Consider the following 22,883-nt stretch of genomic DNA (forward strand, 5'->3'; position numbering starts at 1 on the left):
CTGATTGCAGTAATGCCTCTGCACCACAATGCCGTCTTTCACTGGGACCACGCTCTCATTCATGTGTGTTGTGCGCTGCTTCCTGTTGCTAATTGTCGGCACAATAGCCCTCCAGCGAGGGCGCCTCCGTGTCCCTCTGCACCAGCTTGTCATTGTCTTTCTCCCTCACCCCCACCCATGCGCTCAGAACCCATTACGACGCTGGCATTTTTAGACATTTTCTCTGTTTGAAAATGGCAGTGCTTTTGAAACACGCCAGAATAGTTCATGATAATTGAACCGGCCAACCAGCAACAGTGCTCGCTTCCAAAAGGACACTGATCAGGCTGCTCTCTCTGTAGGACACTCCAGAAAGGAATTAAAAATAAACGCATAACGCTCTCTTTATAGCATCGTTTCCCAGGCATTGTCTCCTTCGAGCGCCTCCCAGTCAGCCCATGGAGGTAGCACGTTCGGTTAAAATAGTTTTGTTAGCCTGTATTATTTACAGGTTGACAGTGTACCTGGTCAGTTCTTTGGAAAATCTGTGGCTTTGGGAAGTTACATGTTTCCTACTAATGGCTATTCTTGGAGATCATTTTATTATGACGAGGGAATCACCGTGCTCTCTTAGATTCACAAAGCCCAAAAAGTTCTCATTTCGGCCTCCAGGCAACTGGCGTCTCATGTTAATTCATGTTAGGTTTTCAACATTTTGGCCAATAATTATTTCACACGTGCTTTGAACCTTGTACCAGTGATCTAATGTTGACAGGAAGGTATTTTTTCCAATTATTGCCCTATAAATAAATCCTGAAACTATATTATTCCTTAACAGCTCACCTGTTACCCAGAACTCCCCCTATCTTATAAGCATACGATCAAAGCGGGTGGGTTTTTTTACGTGGAATATTCTCACACTGGATGGTAGTTATTTTTGGTGCATGGATACTCCACAAGAAGTTTGGTCAGTTTTCTTTGGGGAAGACTCTTTCCATATTCTATATCTAGTCACCTGTTTCTGTCAGTTTGATTGTGAAAACCTAGAGAGTGGAGATGCAGAGCTTGTTATAAAGAAACTAGAGGCCCGGTGCACGAATTCGTGCACCAGTGGGGTCCCTCGGCCTGGCCTATGGGATCAGTCCAAAACCGGCTCTTCGACATCCTCTGAGGGGTCCCAGATTGTGAGAGGGCGCAGGCCAGGCAGTGGGACCCCATGATCGGGGCCTGGGAGGGATGCAGGAAGTTGGCCAGCGGGAAGGGACTGCAGGAGGGCTCCAGGGCATGTCTGGCCCATCTGGCTCAGTCCCAATGGGCCGGACCCCAGCAGCAACCTAACCTACCAGTCAGAGCATCTTCCCCCTGGTGGTCAGTGCACGTCATAGCAAGCTGTTGAGCAGCCTTAACATATCATTAGCATATTATGCTTTGATTGGTTGACCAGATGACTGGACGCTTAGCATATTAGGCTTTTATTATATAGGATGAACCTTTACTTCCTCTATTGAAAGCTGCTAACACTCCCAAAACAGCATGTGACATGCTAGGATGCGCCTAGAACTTAGAGCTACAAAACCTGGACCCGAGATTCAGTTTCATAACCTCACGGGCGTGATGATTTTGAACAAGGGACCTTCATCAGCTTCTGTTTCCTTATTTGTGAAACAGAAATGACTACAACACCTGAGAACTTTGTTGGGAGGGTTAATGAGAACCGAGAAGGTGCCTTTAAAAGAATGACTTAGTTGTCATTATTTAAGAAGAATCAATTTGGGGGGGAATATAATTGAAAAGAAAGTTTCCCTACTGACCTAAATTGGCAAAATATTTAAGATGATATTTTTCTGTTCTGACAATGAATGAACTGATTATTCCAAAGTATCTCTTCGCTTACTTGCAATGCAGCAGTCAAACCAGACTTTAAAGTGAAGCGTTTTGTGCTAAAGACCCAGAAACTCTCTGGCTGTGGGTGAAACCCTATAAATGAGGAAAGCTCATCTGGAGTCAGAATTCCTGAGTGGAAAGAGAGACATTTATGTCTCCCATCTTAAAGTTTCTGGAGGTGAGAGAGTGTTTTCCAGACAGGTCAGATTCTTTAAAAAATTATTTTTTATTTTTATTGATTTCAGAGAGGAAGGGAGAGGGAGAGAGAAACATCAATGATGAGAGAGAATCACTGATCGGCTGCCTCTTACACGCCCCCCACTGGGGATGGAGCCTGAAACCTGGGCTTGTGCACCAACCAGGAATTGAACAGTGACCTCCTGGTCCATAGGTCAGTGCTCAACCACTGAGCCATGCTGGCTGGGCTGGACAAGTCCGATTCTTAATAGTGCTTTGGTTTTCTTTGTGTATGTTTTTAATGAAATTATTAAGCTTGTTTGTTTATAATCCTCCAAAACTCACTATGTGTGTGTTTTTCTTTTCTTTTGTTTGTTTCTTTTTTTTGGAAGTTGAGTACTTTGCTCTGAATAAATAGGCCTTTTCATTGTTCTCCAAGGGAAAAATCGTATAACTATTCTGTAAATCTAATTCTACCACTTTCCCGAAGGAAAGAAAGCTTGCTCTTAAGTCAGAGCTGTAGCTATGTAATCATGAACTTGATTAGGCTTTTAATTTTTTCACATTGATGTTATTAGGATTTATTTATACATAAACTTCTATATCTGTATATGAGTAGAGCATGTATTTCTCAGACAGGATTTTTTACTAATGTTCTCAGAGGTAGTGTAACTGGACAATTTATGTTTTTTAAAAAACATATATTTTTATTTCAGAGAGGAAGGGAGAGGAAGAGAGAGATAGAAACATCAGCGATGAGAGAGAACCATTGATTGGCTGCCTCCTGCATGCCCCCACACTGGGGATCAAGCCCACCACCCGGGCATGTGCCCTGACCGGGAATCGAACCGTGATTTCGATGTTCAACCACTGAGCCATGCCAGCCGGGGCAGGGCACGTTAGATTTTGAAGAAATAAGTATTTCAGGTTTCGGGAGGCACTTACACTTGGTCCCCTGCCATTGTTCACTGGCTTCAGGGTTTGAAGCTCCGTCATAAAGTTAAGTTTCCCTTGGTGGTGGGCACGCGCTCTGTGGGTCGATACCTTGGCCCCATGCGGTGGTCAGTCCTTCACTTCCTTCCCTAACGACATTAGCATCCATGGGTGATCCTGGCCGGAATCAATCATTTTATTACGTGTGGAGTATCTTTCAGCTGTTTTTGAAAATGTGGTGTTAGTTAGCCAGCACAAATTCCTTTCTGCATTTGGCTAGTGTTAATCATATATTCTTTCTTTGTGTTTATTTCATTGAGACCTGCTCTGTGTAGGCACAGTACGAGGTGATCAAATAATACGAACCTTGCCCTCGGGAAATTTGCAGTTTAATTTACATTCCTGTTGGATTGTTTAAAAATGTCGTTATGAATTCCAGTTTCATCACATTAGAAATATAAATTAGTTTTTCTTAATTAAAACAAAATGGTGTTCATGATTATTTTTTAGATTCCCACACAGTATTTTGTAGTAAGCTGTGTTAAAATGGGTACATCTCATCCTTTCTGCATCTGGGTAATGCACTTCCGTTTGTTTCATGGATTGTGACCACTAATAAGCTGTTTACTTGGGTGTGTGAGTACAGAGGCGTCTGAGCCACTGTGAAATATGATGGTGTAGATCTTTATTTAATGAAACGAAAAATATCACAACATGATAAATGAGCAAAGCACTTATGTAATACTAGAGGCCCGGATTCGTGCACTGGTGGGGTCCCCCTGCCTGGCCTGCGGGGATTGGGCCGAAACCAGCCTGGTGCACAAATCAAGACAGGCCAGACACTCCCTGGAGCCCTCCCGTGGTCCCTCCCGGGCCCTGATCCGCCCCAATCAGGACTGGGCAAGACGGACTGTAGGGATCAGGCTGAAACCTGCAGTCCGACATCCCCCAAGGGGTCCCAGATTGTGAGAGGGTGCAGGCCAGGCCGAGGGACCCCACCGGTGCATAAATCCGTGCACCGGCCCTCTAGTATGAATATAAGTTCTTTGGTTAATCTCTCCCTACCTTCCCCCTGCCCCTCCCCCCTTTCCTCTGAGATTCATCAGCCTGTTCCATGTTTCCATGCCTGTGCATTGAGCGTTTTCCCCCTGGTGGTCAGTGCGTGTCATAGCTACTGGTGGAACAGTCGCTTAGGCTTTTATATATATAGATGTTCCATATGCTATAGTCTCATTTTAAAGCATGCTTATAAAAGAATTGAAATCTACATGAAAACATTAACCATGTACCTATTTATGAATTTTTCTACAGGAAGCATAGATGATTTGAATATGAATTTGTACAGTGAGAAAAAAGGAAGAGAGATGTTTAAAAGCCAACTTGCCTCACAACAATGTGAATGTACTTATTAATGCCATAGAACTGTGCACTTTAAAATGGTTAAAATGTTACATTTTATGTTACATGTGTGTGTTTTGTGTGTGTGTGTGTGTGTGTGTGTGTGTGTGTGTGTGTTTTTACCACAAAAATAGTTCATGGCTATTAGACTGCAAAAAACGAAACCACAGAGCAACTCGCCTCATGATGCATTTTGATGTTTGAGTTCCTGACCCTCGGAACTCAGTGTTAGTGAGGCCTCATTCATTTTGTACGTTCACTATTGTCCCAGGGGGACCACGGCGTATTTTTAGTTAAAATGGGAAGTATGCAGAGGGTATGCGGAGAGTAATTGTTTTAGAAGACTTTTGACATGTTGGTTCAATTAGAGGTAGGATTTTGAGGACAGACGAGATGGAGAAATGCTGATGGGAAGGGGTGTTGGCTCTGAGATGTACTTTTGGTAAATGATGGTGACATATTCGCTCAAGAAAAATGTATTAGGAGAAGTTCACATTAACATGTCGTGATTTCACACTCAATTTAAACCCACAAATAGCCTCCCCCGTTAAAACCAACGTGGTGACGTTTATGATCATTAAAAAGCCAGAATTTGAAAAACGTCTTTTAGAGTGGAACATAGCGTTAGTAACCCCTCTTCCCCCTTCACTTATAAAAAATTCTTTCTTATGAAATAAACAGTAATAACTTACCCTCCCCCCTCCCCATTTCCTTCTGTGGAAAAGGGTATTTTTATTCTGGTTCAGACAACTGGGCTACTCGTCACATTCGCCAGCAGCAAAGCATCCTCTCCTTTGTTACCTAAGAGAATAGGAACCTGGAGCTGGACCAGTGCGAGTTTGGGAACCGCTTTTCCATCGTTGGTGATTGAACATGTGTGTTCCCGTTGGCTTGGTCGGTACCCCAGGGCGTGAGACCAGCAGTGAGAGGACGCAGGTCCCCACTGCCCTTTCCGACTGTCTTCCCCTCTAAACCACTCCCTCTGCATCCCGAGATGCCACATCGGCTCCTACCAGGGGATCACCCTCCTCCCTAGCCATCCCTCTGCTGTGTTCTGAGCAGGAGCAAACACATGGCGGGGGGGGGGGGGGCTCTCCCTCCTCAAATATGTTACCAGGTGACAATTACCCTGACCTCTTTGTAGGAGAAGAGGTGTCACCGAGGGAGGAGGGTGGGGCTCAGGGAGGGGAAGGTGTGGAAGAGGGAAAGTGGAAACATCTTGGCAAGTGGGACAGATGATGCCTGACCATTTAAAGGCATTTTTCTGAACAGCGTGTTCTCTCCGAAAGGGCATGGCATTTGAATTCACGTAGACCTGGGGGTAAATGTTTATATAGTGACCTACAGCGCGTATCCAGTCCTAAAAGCTAACAGCTGGCATCACTGAAACCTTACTGTGTCGCACACAGTGCTGAGGATTACATCGATTTGTTATTTCCCCCCATACTAGTTTTATGATACAGGTACTCTTATTGTTTCTCATTTAATGTTTGAAGACCAGAGGCCTTAATTCACTTGCAAGGTTCATCGTTCAGGGTAGGGAAAAAACTGGATCCAGGCACACTGGGGTTAGAACCCATATTTTAGCCACTGCACTATTGTCCTTTGCTTGGAAGTCTTCCTAGATATCCCTGACAGAATTGATCACGTGGTGACTGACTGGCTCTACGGGCTGTGATTAATAAGAGTTATAGGGGGCTTGGCCGGTGTAGCTCAGTGAGTGAACATCGACCCATCTACCAGGGGATCAATGGTTTGATTCCCGGTCAGGGCACAGGACTGGGTGGCAGGCTCGGTCCCCAGTGGGGGATGTGCAGGAGGCAGCGATTGATGATTCTCATCATTGAAGTTTCTCTCTCTCTCTCCCTCTCCCTTTCTCTCTGAAATCAATAAAAACATATTTTTAAAAAGTTACAGGTGGTATGTACTATCAAAAGGCTTATAATCTAGGTAGAGAGACAAGGATGCCTTCTTAAAACGATTATATTATAAGATAGTCTAAGCTGAGTGAAAAATGAGGGAGACAATAGTAAGTTCTGAGAATATGGTGGGGGGAGCGCTTCATGGAAGAAGTTGGCTTTGATCGTCACCTTAGAGGACAGGTGTCCTTTGACAGTTGGTGGTCACGTATGGATCGGGGTCAAACAAATGGACAGCATTCCAGATAGCGAAGTATCGATACAGGAACGAGCAGCAGGATGTATTTGTATGGAATAGAACTCTGTAGTTTGCAACTGTTCGTTTCTTGGTTTAAATGTAAGTATATTCAAAGAGACGTTTTATTTTATCACTAGAATGCCAGTTAATGAAAACAGAACGACCAAAGCCAAACACATTTATTATCAGATGTCTCCAGTGGACCACTGTTATAGAGAGAACATTTCATGTAGATACTCCAGAGGAAAGGTAAGAAAGTCGTTTTTTTCCCCCATTTTGTGTAAAAACACCCGTCAATCTAAAAACCCGTGTGTCTCACCATTTATAAATATGTGTAAATATCTTTGTAAAATGCCGTAGTCCCTTAAGTATAATTATTCTGATATAATAGATGAGTAACTTATAAAATTCTCAATCAAAATCCCTGGAAGTTCTGTAAGATATACTTCTTAAGAGAAAACAACATTAAAAAGCTAAAACATAGATTAAGGCATTTTTATAACGAAGCTACGTCTGTTAAAAGAATTGTAGGATTGTGTTTGTGTTTAGAATTCTGAGGCCAGAGGTGACAGAGGTGTCATGTAGCATGCCATCCTTCAGGTGGCCGCCTGGAGTATTGGGAGGAGGATGCTGAGATTGGGTCTAAGCTCAGTGAGGGAGAAAGGACCAGGACTGACTGGCATTGGCCGTCATCGTTGCTGAAGTGGGGAGTGTAACACATTTCCCACCAGCTCCCCAGCTTCCTCAGGGCCCCGTTTTCATCCTCCTGATCGGCTAATTCCCGGAGCCCCCTCCTTTTCCCAGATCTGTCCAGCATCCTTTCATCCGGTGGCTCTGATACCGACTTAGGTCCGACAACCACCAGCACAAATTCATTTTCCTGCGCATACGTTATCATACTTGACTCAGATCAGCAACTCTGTGAAGTTGAATCTTTTTAGCCTGTTTTCCAAATGAATAAATTAGTTCTTAAGAAACTTGTGTGATTAAAAAACCTCAGAACCTCCCCATAAAATCTAGCAAATAGTGAAGTATTATTTTAATAATACTTTTTTGATCAATAAACAAAAATGGTAATGTATATTGCTGGAGAAAACATAGACAAGAAAGAAAAATGGAAAAGATCTAGAAATTGCTCATAATCTGATTCTATAACCAGAGGTAAGGACTGATTTTTTTTTTTTTATATACTTCCAGTCTTCTTCCGTGAAATGTACTTAGGTCTTCAGTACACATACAATTTTATGTGTCCTCCCTCCAAAGCCACCCCCATCTGCCTTGGGCATTTATCTGTGCTGAGTCTTCAGTTTGCTTATACCTTAGCCCATAACTATGGTTGAGCTCATTCCTATGTATATTTCAGATCTGAGCTTAAAATGTTATATTTCCTACAAAACCTCTGACACTGGTAGACTAGGTAGGTCCCCCTGCTATGTACTTCCCTATCTCCTTTACCTTTTGCACCTGGAATATCACTACTATAATCTCTGCTTGCCTTGTTCAGTAGACTATAAGATTCTTGATTGGCAAGGATGATGTCTTCCTTGCTCATTATTTTACTTTCAGCGCACAGTCCAGGGGCCAATACAGTATTTATTGACTTGTTGAATGAATGGGGTTTCTCCCATGGCAATATATATTCTTTGAAAATATTGGTCTTCATGGATTTATTTTATAACATCGCATGTAACTTCATTCGTTTTGCCTTTGTGTTCGCAAAGCTGGACTTAAGCCATATCTTAAGACTGAAATAGTTTGCAGTTCCTGCAATATTATACTAGTTTTCTGGATAATCAGTTTTTATTTGCATTTATGACTAGAAGAAAGCAGTTTTATGAAAAACAGCACATTTGTATTTGCATTAGAGTTTGTTTCCTGAATTTACCTAGAATCTGGTGTTTAGATATTTTATATGACTTTAATATTGATGAAGACTTAGATGTATTAAGATCTAGAAAAACTATCTTCTCTACTCTGCCTTCCAGTCTAAAATACTTACTGTTGCAAACTAAATAGCTCGAATCTATCTTTTAAAATCTTGTATTTATTTCATTAATCATATAAGTTTGGAATCTATTTTTTTCCAAAAGAAGAGCTTCTTGTCTTACCTCCATTTATTGAATAATCCATTCTTTTCTAACTGATTATGCCTGAATACTTGTATTTTTAGTATTTTTCTCCTCCCGCTTTGATATTTCTGTTATTCTAGCACTAGGACCACATGGTTTTCTTTAGAGAAGCCTTATAAAACTTTTAGCTTTCAATGAAGCAAGCCTTTTATTATTGCCATTTTTTCAAAATGTTCTTAGCTTTTCTAGTGCATTTAAAATTGTGATTAAATAGCATGAAATTTACCAAACTTTAAGTGTACAGTATTGTTAACTCTATGGAAAATGCTTTATAGTCGGTCTCTAGAATTTTTCATCTTGCATGACCGAAACTCTATGCCCATTGAATGGCAACTCCCCATTTCCCTCTCTCCTGGCTCCTGTCAACCCACATTCTACTTTCTGCTTCTCTGAATTTGACCTTAGATGTCTCATATAAGTGAAAACATACAATATCTGTCCTCCTGTGACTGGCTTATTTCACTTGGAATAATGCCCTCGTGGTTCATTCATGTTGTAGCACATAATAATACCCCATCCTATGTTTATTCCATATTTTCTTTACCCGTTTGTCTTTCAATGCACATGCCGGTTGCTCCATCTTTTGGCTCTTTTGAATAATGCTGCAGTGAACACAGGAGTACAAATACCTCTTCAAGAGGCTGATTTCATTTTATTTTGGCTAAATGCCCAGAAGTGGGATTGCTGGATCTTAAGGTAGTTCTATTTTTATGTTTTTGAGGAACCTCCACAGTGTTTCCCATAGTGGCTACAACATTTGACATTCCCACAGCAGTGCATAGGAGTTGCAGTTTCTCCACATTCTTGCTAACACTTGGTATTTTCTATAAATGGTAGACTCAGGTGCAACCCTATAAATAATTGCATTAAATATTATTGGGTTAAACATTGCAATTAAGAGGCAGAGAGTTTCAGAATTGAGGAAACTACAAGGCCCACTTATGTATTGTCGTCAAGAGATGAACTTTAAGACACAGGTAGATTGAAAAGAAATTGATTGAAAAAGATATGCAAACAGTAAATAAAAGAAAGAGATTTGCTATAGTATATCAGATTACAAAATAAGATGTATCGCTTGAGAGTACCAGGACACTTTATAATGTTAAAAGGGTCAGTTGAACTCTATAACAATTATGAATATGTATGCATGCAGTAACAAAATTAAAAGAGAAAATAGACAGTCCCAGGACCATATTTTGAGACTTTAAAATTCTTTTCAGCTATTGATAGAACAGCTAGGCAAAAAAAAAAAAAAAAAAAAAAAAATGAACAAAGATGTAGAAATTGAATAGCACTACTAATCAACTTGATATAATTGATATCTACACCCAGAAGTGGCAGAATACACATTGTTTTCAAATGTACATGATACATTCACCAGAAGATCATATTCTGGATCATAAAGCAATTCTTAATATATTTAGAAATATTGAAATTATACAAAATATGGTCTCTGCACTCAGTAGAATTGATTAGAAATCAGTAAGCTAATAAGAAAAACCCCAGTGTTTGGAAATCAAATAAAACACCTCTTAATAATATTGAGTCAAACACAAAATTCACAAGAGCCATTAGAAAATAGTCTTAAATAACTGATAATGAAAATAAAGCATGTTAAAATTTGTAGTATGTGGTGAAATGAGTGCTTAGAGGGAATTTATAACCTTAAATTCCTACATTTGAAAAGAAGGAAGTTCTCAAGTCAATAATCTATGCTTCCATCTTGAGAAACTAGAAAAGTAAATTAAACCCGAGACAAACAGAAAGAAGGAAACAATAGAGAAATCAGGAGGCTTGAAAACAGAAAAATTACAGAGAATAATCAATTAAACAAAGCTAGTTCTTTGAAACAAAAGTAATAAAATGGAAACATCTTGAAAGGTTTTTAAGGAAAATTTTTTAAAAAGAAGGCAGAAGTTACCAATACTAACCCTAGAAAACGTGAACTAATGAACAAAATTGAATTAGTAAGCAAAACAAAATTTTTTTCCCAAGAAAACTACAAGTCCAGGTGACTTAATTGGTTAAACATTTAAAGAGATATTACCAATCCTACAAAATCTATTTCAGAAAATAATGGAGACGAGAACACTTCCTAACTCATTTTATAAGGCAACTGTCACCCTAATTTAAAAAAAGCAGGCAAAACTATCATAAGAAGAGACACCTATGCCAAAACCGGTTTGGCTCAGTGGATAGAGCATCAGCCTGCGTACTCAAGGGTCCCAGGTTCGATTCCGGTCAAGGGCATGTACCTTGGTTGCGGGCACATCCCCAGTAGGGGGTGTGCAAGAGGCAGCTGATCGATGTTTCTCTCTCATTGATGTTTCTAACTCTCTATCCCTCTCTCTTCCTCTCTGTAAAAAATCAATAAAATATATATATAAAAAAAAGAAGAGACACCTATACGCCCAATATACTTGTGAACATAGGTGCTAAGTTTCTTTTTTTTTTTAAATATATTTTTATTGATTTCAGAGAGGATGGGAGAGGGGAAAGAGAGATAGGAACATCAATGATGAGAGAGAATCATTGATCAGCTGCCTCCTGCACAACCCCCACCAAGGGTTGAGCCCGCAACCTGGGCATGTGCCCTTGACTAGAATTGAACCCAGTTTGCACGCTGATGCTCCATCCACTGAGCCAAACTAGCTAGAGCTGGTGCCAAATTTATTAACAAAATTTTGACAAATAGAATTACAAAATATAATAAAGGATAATACACCATGACCAAATGGAGTTTATCCCAAGAATTCAGTTGCATTACCATCTATATATATAAAAGGCTAATATGCAAAGTGTCCCTGCAGGAGTTAGACTGGGAGACCGGGAGTTCTATCACTTGCTATGATGTGCGCTGACCACCAGGGGGTGATGCAGAATGAAGGAAGGCGCCGGCCGGCAGCCGGGGAAGGGAGGCCCTGGCTGGCAGCTGGCAGCTGGGAAAGGGAGGCCCCAGCCGGCAGCCGGAAGGACCCTATCGGCTCTGATTGCCAGCCAGGCGTAAGGACCCTATCCATGCACAAATTTCATGCACTGGGCCTCTAGTCTGAAAATAATTCAACTAAACTTATTGTGTTAATAGGATGAAGGAGAAAAACTACATGATTATTTCAACAGATGCAGAAAAAAACATTTTACACAATTCAACATCCCTTTGCAACAAAAACCCTGTTGAATAGAAAGAGAAGGGAACTTATTCAACTTAAGGGTATTTACCAAAAAATAACCAACTATATTTCTAAATACTAGCAAAAAAATAAATTTACAAAACCCTGGACAATAAAGAATACTTAGATATAAAGTCAATTAAAGATGTGCAAGACCTTTTCACAGAAAATTCCAAAACATTGCTCTGGGAAGTTAAAGACCTACATAACTGCAGAGCTATACCATATTCATGGATTGGAAGGCGTAATTTATTAATATGGCAATTCCTTCCAAACTGATCTATAGATTTAATGCAATTCCATTGAAAATTCCAATGGACTTTAAGAAATCAACAAGTTGATTTTAAAACTTATATGGAAATAAATGATCATTGATCTGATGAGACAACTGTCAAAAAATAAAAGCTTTATATTAGTGCTTGAGAGACTTATTAATTAAGCTACAATTTATGCCTGCCATTTAAAAAAAAAAGAAATTTGCCTATGATCTGGCAACAGTGAGAGGTTTTGGCTTTGCAAACCTTTTCTTAGAACTTTTGTTGGACTACAGTAAAAATCTTGAGTATGTCAGTGATGGCTGTACAGTAGCTAAACAAAACAATAAGTACAGCAAACTTTTGGGAGTCAGTTTTACTTTGTAAGTAAGATGTATACGGACAATTAAAATGTAACTGTACTTTTAAAGTACTTTTAACTGAATTTTCTTTTAATCCTTTTCTTCTTTTTCTTGTTTAACATACCTCCAAATAAATGCTACTATGAAAATTATGCTATAATTAATTCCTTGGGATTAATTCCACACTGGAGTAAGCGTGGGAGAATATGTTCTTGAGCGTGTGTGTGTGTGTGTGTGTGTGTGTGTGTGTGTGTGTGTGTGTATGTGTGTGTGAGTGTGTGTATTATCGTGGAGGAGACTTTATTTGTGTATATTTCATATAAAAAGGAAATATTTGAATTGGTTACCATCCTCTGTTAATGAGAATTTGCACTTGATCTATAGGGAAGAATGGACGGAAGCTATTCAGGCCGTAGCAGACAGACTCCAGAGGCAAGAGGAGGAGAGGATGAGTTGTTGCAGTCCAACCTCACAAATTGATAATATAGGGGAGGAGGAGATGGATGCTTCTGCAACCCATCATAAAAGAAAGGTAGGAAATAATGACTGACTCCTCTACTTGACACGTGTATGAGTATGGAAGAAATATGCAAAAAATGGCAATTTTCAAAAAATGGCAGCCTATTATCTTATACTAGAGGCCCAGGGCATGAATTTGTGCACAGGTGGGGTCCGGCTGGCCCAGTCCCAATCGGGGCAGATCGGGGCCTGTTGGGAGGAGGAGATGGCAGGAGGTTGGCTGGCTGACCTGCCCCAATTGGGGCCCAATCAGGGCTGGGCCAGCTGAGGGGAGGGGCCAGGGCCGATCAGGATCAGGGTGGTGGGACCCATCAGGGGCGGCGCTGGCCGGGGGGAGGGGCTGCAGGAGATTGGCTGGTTGGTCCTGCCCCCTATTGGGGTAGGGGGTGGATCAGGGGCGGGGCCACCTGGGGGAGAGGCTGCAGACCAATGGGGTGGGGCAGGACAATTGGGGGTGGGGCTGGCTGGTGGGGAAGGGCCGTGGGGGGGCGTTGGCCGGCCGCCTTGCCCTCGATTGGGGTGGGAGAGGCCGATCAGTGGCGGGGCCGGCTGGCGGGAGGTTCCCACCCCCCAATTGGGCTGGTTCGCTGGCCGCAGTGGGCGTCATAGCGACAGGTCGTTTGGGTCATTATGGCATTCCGGTTGCTGGCTTTTTATATATATAGATGCCTGGCTACAGTAACTCAATGCTATGGTTAGCGTTTGGAGAGTGAGAGAAGAGATGGTGGGACCTGCTGAGGTCATGTGATCTCTCGCTGCCTGGCCTAGTCGTCGTTGTAGAAATTGGTCAGACTAGAGCTTCCCCTTCTCTGAGAGAGAGAACCGAGGCAGGCGGCAGAGGGGTGAACTTCTGTGTCCTTTTCTGAGTGATTCCGTGTATTCCTCTTCAATTATATATTCATATTTTAACCAAATTTCTGGACTAGGCAGTCTTTCTTATGTTCTAGTATCTGTGATTTAAATACATTTATTAAGCATTTGTTATATGTCTTAGCCTAAATTAAAGCAGCCACATTGATATGTTAGAGATGATGTAAAGGAAGGAGTATTTCTATATAAAATGTTTACCTAACAAGTCTTAGAATTGGGTTTTGGGGAATTAATTTTCCTGGGGAGTAACCATGCTCTCATTGTTTAATGAAATCTTGTTGTAACTTGAACAGCATCCAAAAGAGGAAAACATTTTGTGATAGGTTACATTTCATTTGTAAAGACTAGATAATTACTGTGTCTACCACGCTGAACACGAGCATTTGGTATCAGAGATACTTTAAAATGTTCTGAAGTTTTGTCAAAATAGATATGAAATCTGCTTCTGATTTTATCACATAGAATTTTTTTTTACTAATATCAATTTCCATGCAAATTCCTCTTTTTAAAGATTGACAGAATAACTGGCAGAAGCTGTGAAATTGAGAGTTAAGACTGTCATACTTTAGAAAACGCTCCTTGTTCCGAAGAATCGCATCCTCAAGGAATATAGTAATCCTTTATAATTACATATTACTCTTCATCTGAGAATGTCATAAAGCAGTTTAAAAATTCTTCTTCGATTTTACCCCTACGAGTTCAGTTCCAGCTTATATGACATTAAGTCATAGGATACAGCAAGTATCATTTTTCTTATTGCATAGCACCAACGACCCAAGTTTAATAACTTAAAACAGTCCCCGCGTGTTATTTCTCACGCTTTCCCGGTCTGCTTGGGCAGTTCTGCTGGCCACCAGCTATCGCCCAGGCGGCTGCATTCCACGGGCAGGGGGCTGGGCTGGAAAATGCCAGAAAGCCTTTCTCACGTGTCTGGGCTCTGGGTCCCCCTCACGTGACCTCTCTGCATCCCCGGGCCTCTCTACATGGCCTTCCTCCCAGCCACAAGCCCGGGCTTCCCACAGCCTGAGCGGACAGGCTGACAGGCTGGGTCTGGGCCTGGCCGTGTGTGGCTCTGACTCTACTCTGTGTTCACAGCTGGACACAGTGCCAGCCCAGGAAGAGGGAAGAGTGACATGTGCATCAGGGAGGAGGGGCAGTAAATATTCTGTATATTTAGTCCCGTTGGTTTGGTTTTTAGGTGAATTAATAAATGTACTTTGTTATTTCCCCGATGTCTCTTGCTGCTTTTCTTTTGAACTAGAGATACCATTGAACGCTTACCACATTATAACTTGACATTTGGAAAAACTGTGGGTAGCGTAGAATGTTGAAAATGAACAGAGGCGTTCATTTGTAAAATCTTTAGAATTTTTACATGTATTTACATAAAGGATATTGATTGGCTTGTAGTTTTCTGATAATGTTTTTGTCTGGTTTTGGTATCAGGGTAATGGTTACCAATTATTGGGAAATATCCTCTCCTTTTCCATTTTCTGTAGGCGCTTGTACACAATTGCTATTATTTCTTCCTTAAATGTTTGTACAATTCACCAGCAAAACCATCTGGGCTAGGAGTTTTCTTTAATAATTTGAGGAGCTGAGGAATCCTAGGTTCCAAAGTATTGTCTCCGGTATCTGAGAATTGCTTCAGTGATTTCCAGCATCTATGACTGCTGATGAGACGCCAGAGCCATCTGATTGTTACTCATTTCAAAGAGCTCTTGGTAGAATTTGCCTGTGAGTGGATATTGCAAATGAGTGGATATTGACAAATAAGTTGCATCAAATATTTAATGTATTTTTTTAATTTGTATTTTTCAGACAATGAATGACTTTGACTATTTGAAGCTACTAGGTAAAGGCACTTTTGGGAAAGTTATTTTGGTTCGAGAGAAGGCAAGTGGGAAGTATTACGCTATGAAGATTCTGAAGAAAGAAGTTATTATTGCAAAGGTAACTGAAAGTTTTGTTTACACTGTACACACGTGTGTGTCCTCACACATACGCATGATTAGTGTCGAAATTCCATTCAGTAACCAAAATGTTGGTTGTAGGCTACTATTAACATCTATTATCTTAATATTTGTAATATTAAAACTTTCAAACATTTATAGTATTATCTAAATATTATATACTGAAGCTATTTTATTACCTTGAGGAGATAGAAATATTTATCCTATGTGTGTTTGGGAGAATGTTTTTGCTATGTTTTTGTGACCTAGATCACTAATTGCACTAATGTTGCTTTTTATTTTCCCCCAACATTCTGAATTTCTTGTTGAATAAGAAGGATTAGAATAACAGATGATTTGTACTCATAAATGATACAGCTTATATCTGTTGAATGGAAAAGCAGCCTTAGTAAATTTGAAAATACGAGAATAATGAAACTAAAAGAAATAGTTTTTGACATTTTTTTCAGGAGGCCTAACACCTTCTCGTAACTTCGTTCACCTCTGCAAATAACGAACACGTTAATGATGCCAGTTCTGAGTGTTCTAAATGAAACCCCAATTCCCTCAAAAGGCAAATTTGATCTACTTTATAAGTTGGTCCAAGCTTTGTCTTCCTTAATTCAACAGTGACCTACAGTATCATTGTTATCCTGTGTAGACGACTTTAGCTTTCAGTAACTTACAATATTTCCTGTCTGGAGTGAATAGCTCCACCCACTTTGTGAGTTACGCTCCCGTGTCTTGTACGTTTGTTTCAACCTCGGCTTCTTTGCAGTCAGTGCTGGTGGGGGGAGAACATTGACCTGGATGCAGTTGGGCCTAGGATTGTATCCCCGCTTTGTATCTTACCACCTAATGACCTTCCCCAAGCAGTTTGGGGCGGAGTACCATCCCTCGGGGACATTTGACAGTATTTGTGGTTTGGGGCGGGGGGGGGGGTATATATGCTTATCACGATGACTCGGAAGGAAAAGACTGACTGTGGTCAGGTAGAGGCCAAGCACGGTAAACAGCTCGCAGCGAGCGGAGCAGCCCAGGAGAATCGCAGTTTGTCCATTTGTAAAAATTGTATTTGTGGGAAACCGTGTTCCTGGACAAGAACGTGATGTTGAATGGAGTATGTAAAGGATTCAGCGTAACGCCTGACACGTATGGTAATTAAACTGGTATTTTCTGTAGGCTCTGCTACTTACTACGAAACGATCCCAAACAAATTATTCAACTTTTTGTTGCCTTGGTTTTCTCACCTGAAAAATGAGGGTCCTAATCGTGTCCCTCTCATAGGGCTGTTGTCAGGATCCGATGAATTAACAAAGAAATGGGCCCTGGCCGGTTTGACTCAGTGGCTAGAGCATCGGCCTGAGGACTGAAGGGTCCCAAGTTCGATTCTAGTCAAGGGCATGTACCTTGGTTGCGGGCACATCCCAGTGGGGGGTGTGCAGGAGGCAGCTGATCAATGTTTCTAACTCTCTATTCCTCTCTGTAAAAAAATCAATAAAATATATTTTTAAAAAAGAAATGGAATAGCACCTGCCATCATTATTGAATAAATTTAGTTATATATTGAATAAAATTAAAATCGCATTAAATGAAAATAAATATATTATTGTTACATATTTGCTATGATGATTATGAGTGCCGCCTGCTGTGTATCATGCATGAGCAAATGTCATCTCCATTCTGTTTTTCCTTTCTTACATAAGCCTCACTTGGATTCTGTCTTATCTCACTAATTAATTACACTTTTCCGAGGAACTGTACAAAGCCGGGTGTATTCCACAAATGATAGAATATCCCGATTGCTGTAGATCCTCGCTGCTTGCCCCAACAAGTTCATTTATCTATTCCTTGAAGGAAAATGGGCTTATTCATAGCGAAGTGATTAGCAATGTGACATTTTCGAGTCTGACAAGACCTGGGGTGTGAATCCTGAGGTGCCCTCTCGGCATTGTCTCGGGGGTGAATGAAGTGCATCTGCCTTATTCCTGTGGACATCACATTGATCACCTGGTAAACGGGTGTCTGCCGGGTTCAGCCATTGTGACGTTCTGATTTTTCCCTTTTTAATTAACAACTGTCTTAGAGGAAATACTCTGTGACTGCGCAAATGTCCTTTTTTCTTCTTAAAATTTTGCCCACTATTAACCATCTATCAGTGGATCTTGTCTACTACAAGTATTGCCATGGTCTACTTTAGATGGTTTTCTATCTCCCTCATTCTTCATACATTTATTCTTATACTAACTAAAGGTTTGCCAATTTTGTTAATCTTTTCAAAGAACCAACTTTTTGTTTTCATTGATTTTCCCTGTTCTCTATTTTATTTATCTGTGCTCAAATCTTTATTGTTTTCTTCCTTCTGCCAGCATTAGGTTTAATTTGTTATTTTTCTAGTTCCTTAAGTTGTGCAGTTAGTTGGTTAGTTGTGGGGTTGAGGTCTTTTTCTGTGTGTGTGTTTTTGTTTTTTTTAACTCTCATGGGACGATTTGTCTTTTTTACTTTTTATTATTGATTTTAGAGAGAGAGGGAGAGGGAAGGAAGGGGAGAGAAAGAGAAACATCGATCAGTTGCCTCTCAGACACAACCCGACTGAGGATTGAACCCACAACCTAAGTATGTGTCCTGACCGGGAATCGAACCTGCATCCTTTCAGTGTACAGGACGATGCTCCAACCAACTGAGCCACACCTGCCAGGGCTCTTTTTAAAAAAAAAAAAAAATGTGAGTGTTTAAGGCTATAATTTCCCCTTTAATACTGCTTTTCCTGAATCTCATAAATTTTGGTATGTTGTGTTTTCTTTTTCTTTTCATTCATTTTTCAGTATTTTCTTCTTTAATTTCCTTCATAATTTCTTCTTTCAACCATTAGTTGTAATTAATAGCTTTTTCAGTTTTCCTTCAGTTTTTTACTTCTAACTTTATCCCAGCCTGGGTGGGGAAGGTACTTGGTCTGATACCTGCCTTTGCCATCAATGGAGACTTAATTTGTGGCGTAGCGTACGGTGCATCTTTGGGATCTGTTCCACGCGCCCTGGAGAAGGCCGCTCGCTCTCTGCAGGGTAGAGTGCTCCGTGGGTGTCCACTAGACCTGGGTGGTGATTGTATTTAGTCTTCTATTTCCTTACATATTTCCTATCTGGCCGGCCAAGCCCATTGAGAGTAGGGGATGGAAGTCTCCAGCTATTGTTGTGGGACTATAACTTTCTCTTCAGTTCTGTCCATTTTTGTTTTATATATTTTTATGGTCTGTTATTAAGTACATAAATGTTTGTAATTATAATTCTTACTAGTGGCCTGGTGCACAAAATTCATGCATGGCAGGGGGAGGGGGGTGTCCCTCAGCTCGGCTTGCACCCTCTCTAATCTGGGACACCTCAGGGGATGTCCGACTGCCGGGGAATGTCCCTGTGGGATCAGGCCTAAACCAGGAGTCGGACATCCCTCTCACAATCTGGGACCGCTGGCCCCTAACCACTCACCTGCCTGCCTGCCCGCTTGCCCATAACCACTCTGCCTGCCGGCCTGCTCGCCCCCAACTGCCCCCCTCCGCTGGCCTGATTGCCCCAACTGCCCTCCCCTGCCAGCCTCATGGCCCCCAACTGCCCTCCGCGGCCAGGTGCAGAACACTTGCCTCATCGCCAGGGCAACGGGGCAAGCGTTCTGCGCTATAGGCGCCACCATCTTTGTGACGGCGTGATAGTCAATTTGCATATTCCCTCTTTATTAGATAGGATTATTTTGAAGCTCTTATTAATATACACATCATGTCACTTTCTTTGTCTCTTACAACCTTTTTGTTGTTCTGATAACGTGCTAGCTACCCCTGCCCCTGCTCTATTTTGTTTATGATTTGCATCCTTTCACTTTCAATATATTTGTGCCTTCAGAGTCTTACAGGATTTGGTGTGTAGGCCTTCATCTCTGTGGCCAAAGAGCCAACAGGATGGCCTAACAGACTGAACGTAGGAGAGGAGAGAAAGAAGGAGTTGAGGATCATTGCCCCATTTCCTGGCTGAGCAATGGGAAGGATATTCTCAGCGACGGGGGTGATATTTTTGTGGGGGAGGAACAAGCTTCTTGATGGCGGATTAGAAATTAGGATTTGGACGTATTGATTTGATATTTTTGTTAGACACTCCAGTTTAAGTCTATCAACTATCCATCCTAGGATTGAGGGAAGCAGTCTGGGGGTGAGAAGTCAGCTTTGGCAGACCATTGATTGCCATGTAACCTGTACACCAAGCATGTCAAACTCAAAGGCTAACACGGGCCAAATAAATGAGGCATGTGGCCCACAGGCCATGAGTTTGACATGCTTGCTGTACACTGAGCCTTAGTCTGGATGAGGGCGCCGAGGCCACGAGGCCCCAGGGAGGAGAAGAGGGCTGAGGGATGAGGCCTGGGGGCACTCAGAGGGTAAGGGTTCAGAGGTGAGGAACCAGCAAAAAGACCGAGGAAAGGTGACCATGCAAAGGAGGACAGTGAAGAGATTATGACGCCCTGGACGCCAGGTTTCCAGAGAAGAGAGTGATCAGATGGGCCATATGTTCTTAAGGACTCCCGTCCTGAGGAGGAAGCAAGCTGGCCTTTGGAAAGGGTGAGGGAGTGAGGCTGAGATGGAGAGAGACGACTTGAGATCAGACAAGCTGGGCCCCAGCCCCGCGCGGCACCGACTAGGGGACCTGGCAGGGCTGATTGTGCATCTTAGCACTTGTGCAAGGCTTGTACGCGGCCTGGGAAAGGTTTGAAACAACCGTGTACGGGAGGGAAGGTGACACCATAGCAGTGAGTCAGAATCCTCCGAAATTCAGCTGAGGTTGGAGGGGGATATAATGGTGCTTTCTCTATGTCTGTGATCCCCCTTCTGATGTGGAATAGAGAGGTGAGCATGGGAGATTGATCTGTCCCAATACTAGAAATTGGAAGGGACAGAGGAAAGACGGGAAGGTAGTGAGGGGCAATGTAGACAAGAGTATGCAAGCAGCATGCTCTCCAGTGGAAGCCAGCCTGGCTTCCGAAGGGATTGTGTCACCGCTGAAGCCCAAGGAGTTCATGTGGCTTTTCATCCAAGTCCCATTTGGAACAGGAGCCTCAAGAACAATGATTCCGGCCCTGATCGGTTTGGCTCGGTGGATAGAGCGTTGGCCTGCGGACTCAAGGGCCCCAGGTTTGATTCCGGTCAAGGGCATGTACCTTGGTTGCGGGCACATCTCCAGTAGGGAGTGTGCAGGAGGCAGCTGATTGATGTTTCTCTCTCATCGATGTTTCTAACTCTCTATCCCTCTCCCTTCCTCTGTGTAAAAAAATCAATAAAATATATATTTTTTAAAAGAACAAATATTCCAGTCGGGCGGGCATGGCTCAGTGGTTGAGCATTGAGTAATGAACCAGGAGGTCACAGTTTGATTCTGGTCAGGGCACATGCCCAGGTTGTGGCTCCATCCCCAGTAGGGGACGTGCAGGAGGCAGCTGATCAATAATTCTCTCATCATTGATGTTTCTGTGTCTCCCTCCCTCTCCTTTTCTCTCTGAATTCAATAAACATATATGTATTTTAAAAAGAACAAAGATTCCAGTAACAACACATGGGAAAGGTGACTACTAGCGTGTGTTTATGGAAAACAGAAAACAACTGTGCTTTCATTTGCTCCATCAAGGTAAAAAAACAACAACCTTCATATAAGAGATTAGAAATAGAAATCAAGGAACAGTGAGAAGCTAGTTTGGCAACTGGGAGCAAGCATGACACTGTTTTATAAAACCTTTTTCCAGCCCTAGACAGTCTGGCTCAGTGGGTAGAGCATCGGCCTGCAGACCGAAGGGTCCTCCCTGTCCCAGGCCCTGGTCGGGGCTCATGCAGGAGACAACCAATTCACATCAGTATTTCTCTTGTCTTTCTCTCTCTTTCACTCTCTCTAAAAATCAGTGGAAACATATCCTTGGGTGAGGACTAAAAGAATAATAATAATAACAATAATAATAATAATAAATGAATAAAATCTTTTTCCGTCTCTGGGTTTTACCTCTCCTGGCCTCGAGAATGGTGCCGTTTTCTGTTGGTCTCAGAACCTGCATTAAAGGGGCCTGTTTCTCTTGCAGGATGAAGTGGCACACACCCTCACCGAGAGCCGGGTACTGAAGAACACGAGGCACCCCTTCTTGACAGTAAGTGACTAGCGGACAGATGTGGTCACCGCAGCATTTCTGATGAGAGGGGGTTTGACAGAACTAAGCTAAGGAACAGAACATTGTCAGTACCAGTCATTGAGGTACGCCCTTCTCTGTGTGGGAAGACTGCAAGTCCGATTTCTTGGAAGTTACCGGAATGTAAGGGTTGAATTTGCAATATGCGTGCATCTGTAATCCCTCCCATTACGCAACTATGACTTTTAGGAGATTTTTTTTTCCTCCCATGAATTTCACTACCTTGAATACAAATAACTCACACAGCCAATAAATCAACGATGGCGTGTTAAGGAGACCACTGAGAAAATGGTGGACTTAAAAAGGGGCCAGCTGAAAAGATTAGCAGTAAATGTAAGGGTTTTAAGCTTCTTTGGTTTATTATAAATACATACATGATCAGGCAATATTGTCCTCAGATGTGAAAGGCAGAAATCTTTGCTGCACATTTTTTGTAGAAATCGAGACTTCTTTTAGTGATAGAGGACTTTCAGAAACACAGGAATGCTGAGCATATTACATTAAAGGCAGGATCAGGCATGCTATTTCTTCACTAGATGAAGTATAAACTGTGAAGTATGAAGCAAACCAATTTTTTTCAGTCCTGTTCCTTGATTGATTGTAATTGAGGCATAATCTGCCAAGTTTCTTTGAGTTCTGGTTTCAGTGAAGTACATTAAGATGAAAAGTACCAGCTAGACTTTGAAAAGGAGGAATGATTTTACTCATTGTAAACTCAGTGGACCGATAGGCCGGAGGGGTACACATTGTGGCTGAGTTTTCTCTTCAGAGTAACCTGGACTGAATTTAAGAGATTTTAAAGGGTCTTTTAAAGGTTTAGGATTGCCTAATGTAGGAATTTTCACAGGTGTCACCAGATATCTGGACTTAATGTTACATTGTTGTGTGCTTT

The 22,883-nt window shown here is 41.8% G+C and overlaps 1 protein-coding gene across 2 annotated transcripts in view; it reads left to right on the forward strand.

Annotated features, from left to right (window-relative positions):
* Nucleotides 1-22,883, forward strand: part of AKT3 (AKT serine/threonine kinase 3) — a 211,931-nt gene that overhangs the window by 134,566 nt on the left and 54,482 nt on the right. For both annotated transcript variants that reach the window (XM_079763614.1, XM_079763615.1), the window contains 4 exons: nucleotides 6,666-6,777; nucleotides 12,828-12,975; nucleotides 15,654-15,785; nucleotides 21,887-21,952. In XM_079763614.1, the coding sequence (XP_079619740.1) occupies nucleotides 6,666-6,777; nucleotides 12,828-12,975; nucleotides 15,654-15,785; nucleotides 21,887-21,952 (458 nt within the window). The remainder of the gene's footprint in view (nucleotides 1-6,665; nucleotides 6,778-12,827; nucleotides 12,976-15,653; nucleotides 15,786-21,886; nucleotides 21,953-22,883) is intronic.

This window comes from Cnephaeus nilssonii, assembly GCF_951640355.1.
Source record: "Cnephaeus nilssonii genome assembly, chromosome: 23".
NCBI lineage: Eukaryota > Metazoa > Chordata > Mammalia > Chiroptera > Vespertilionidae > Cnephaeus > Cnephaeus nilssonii.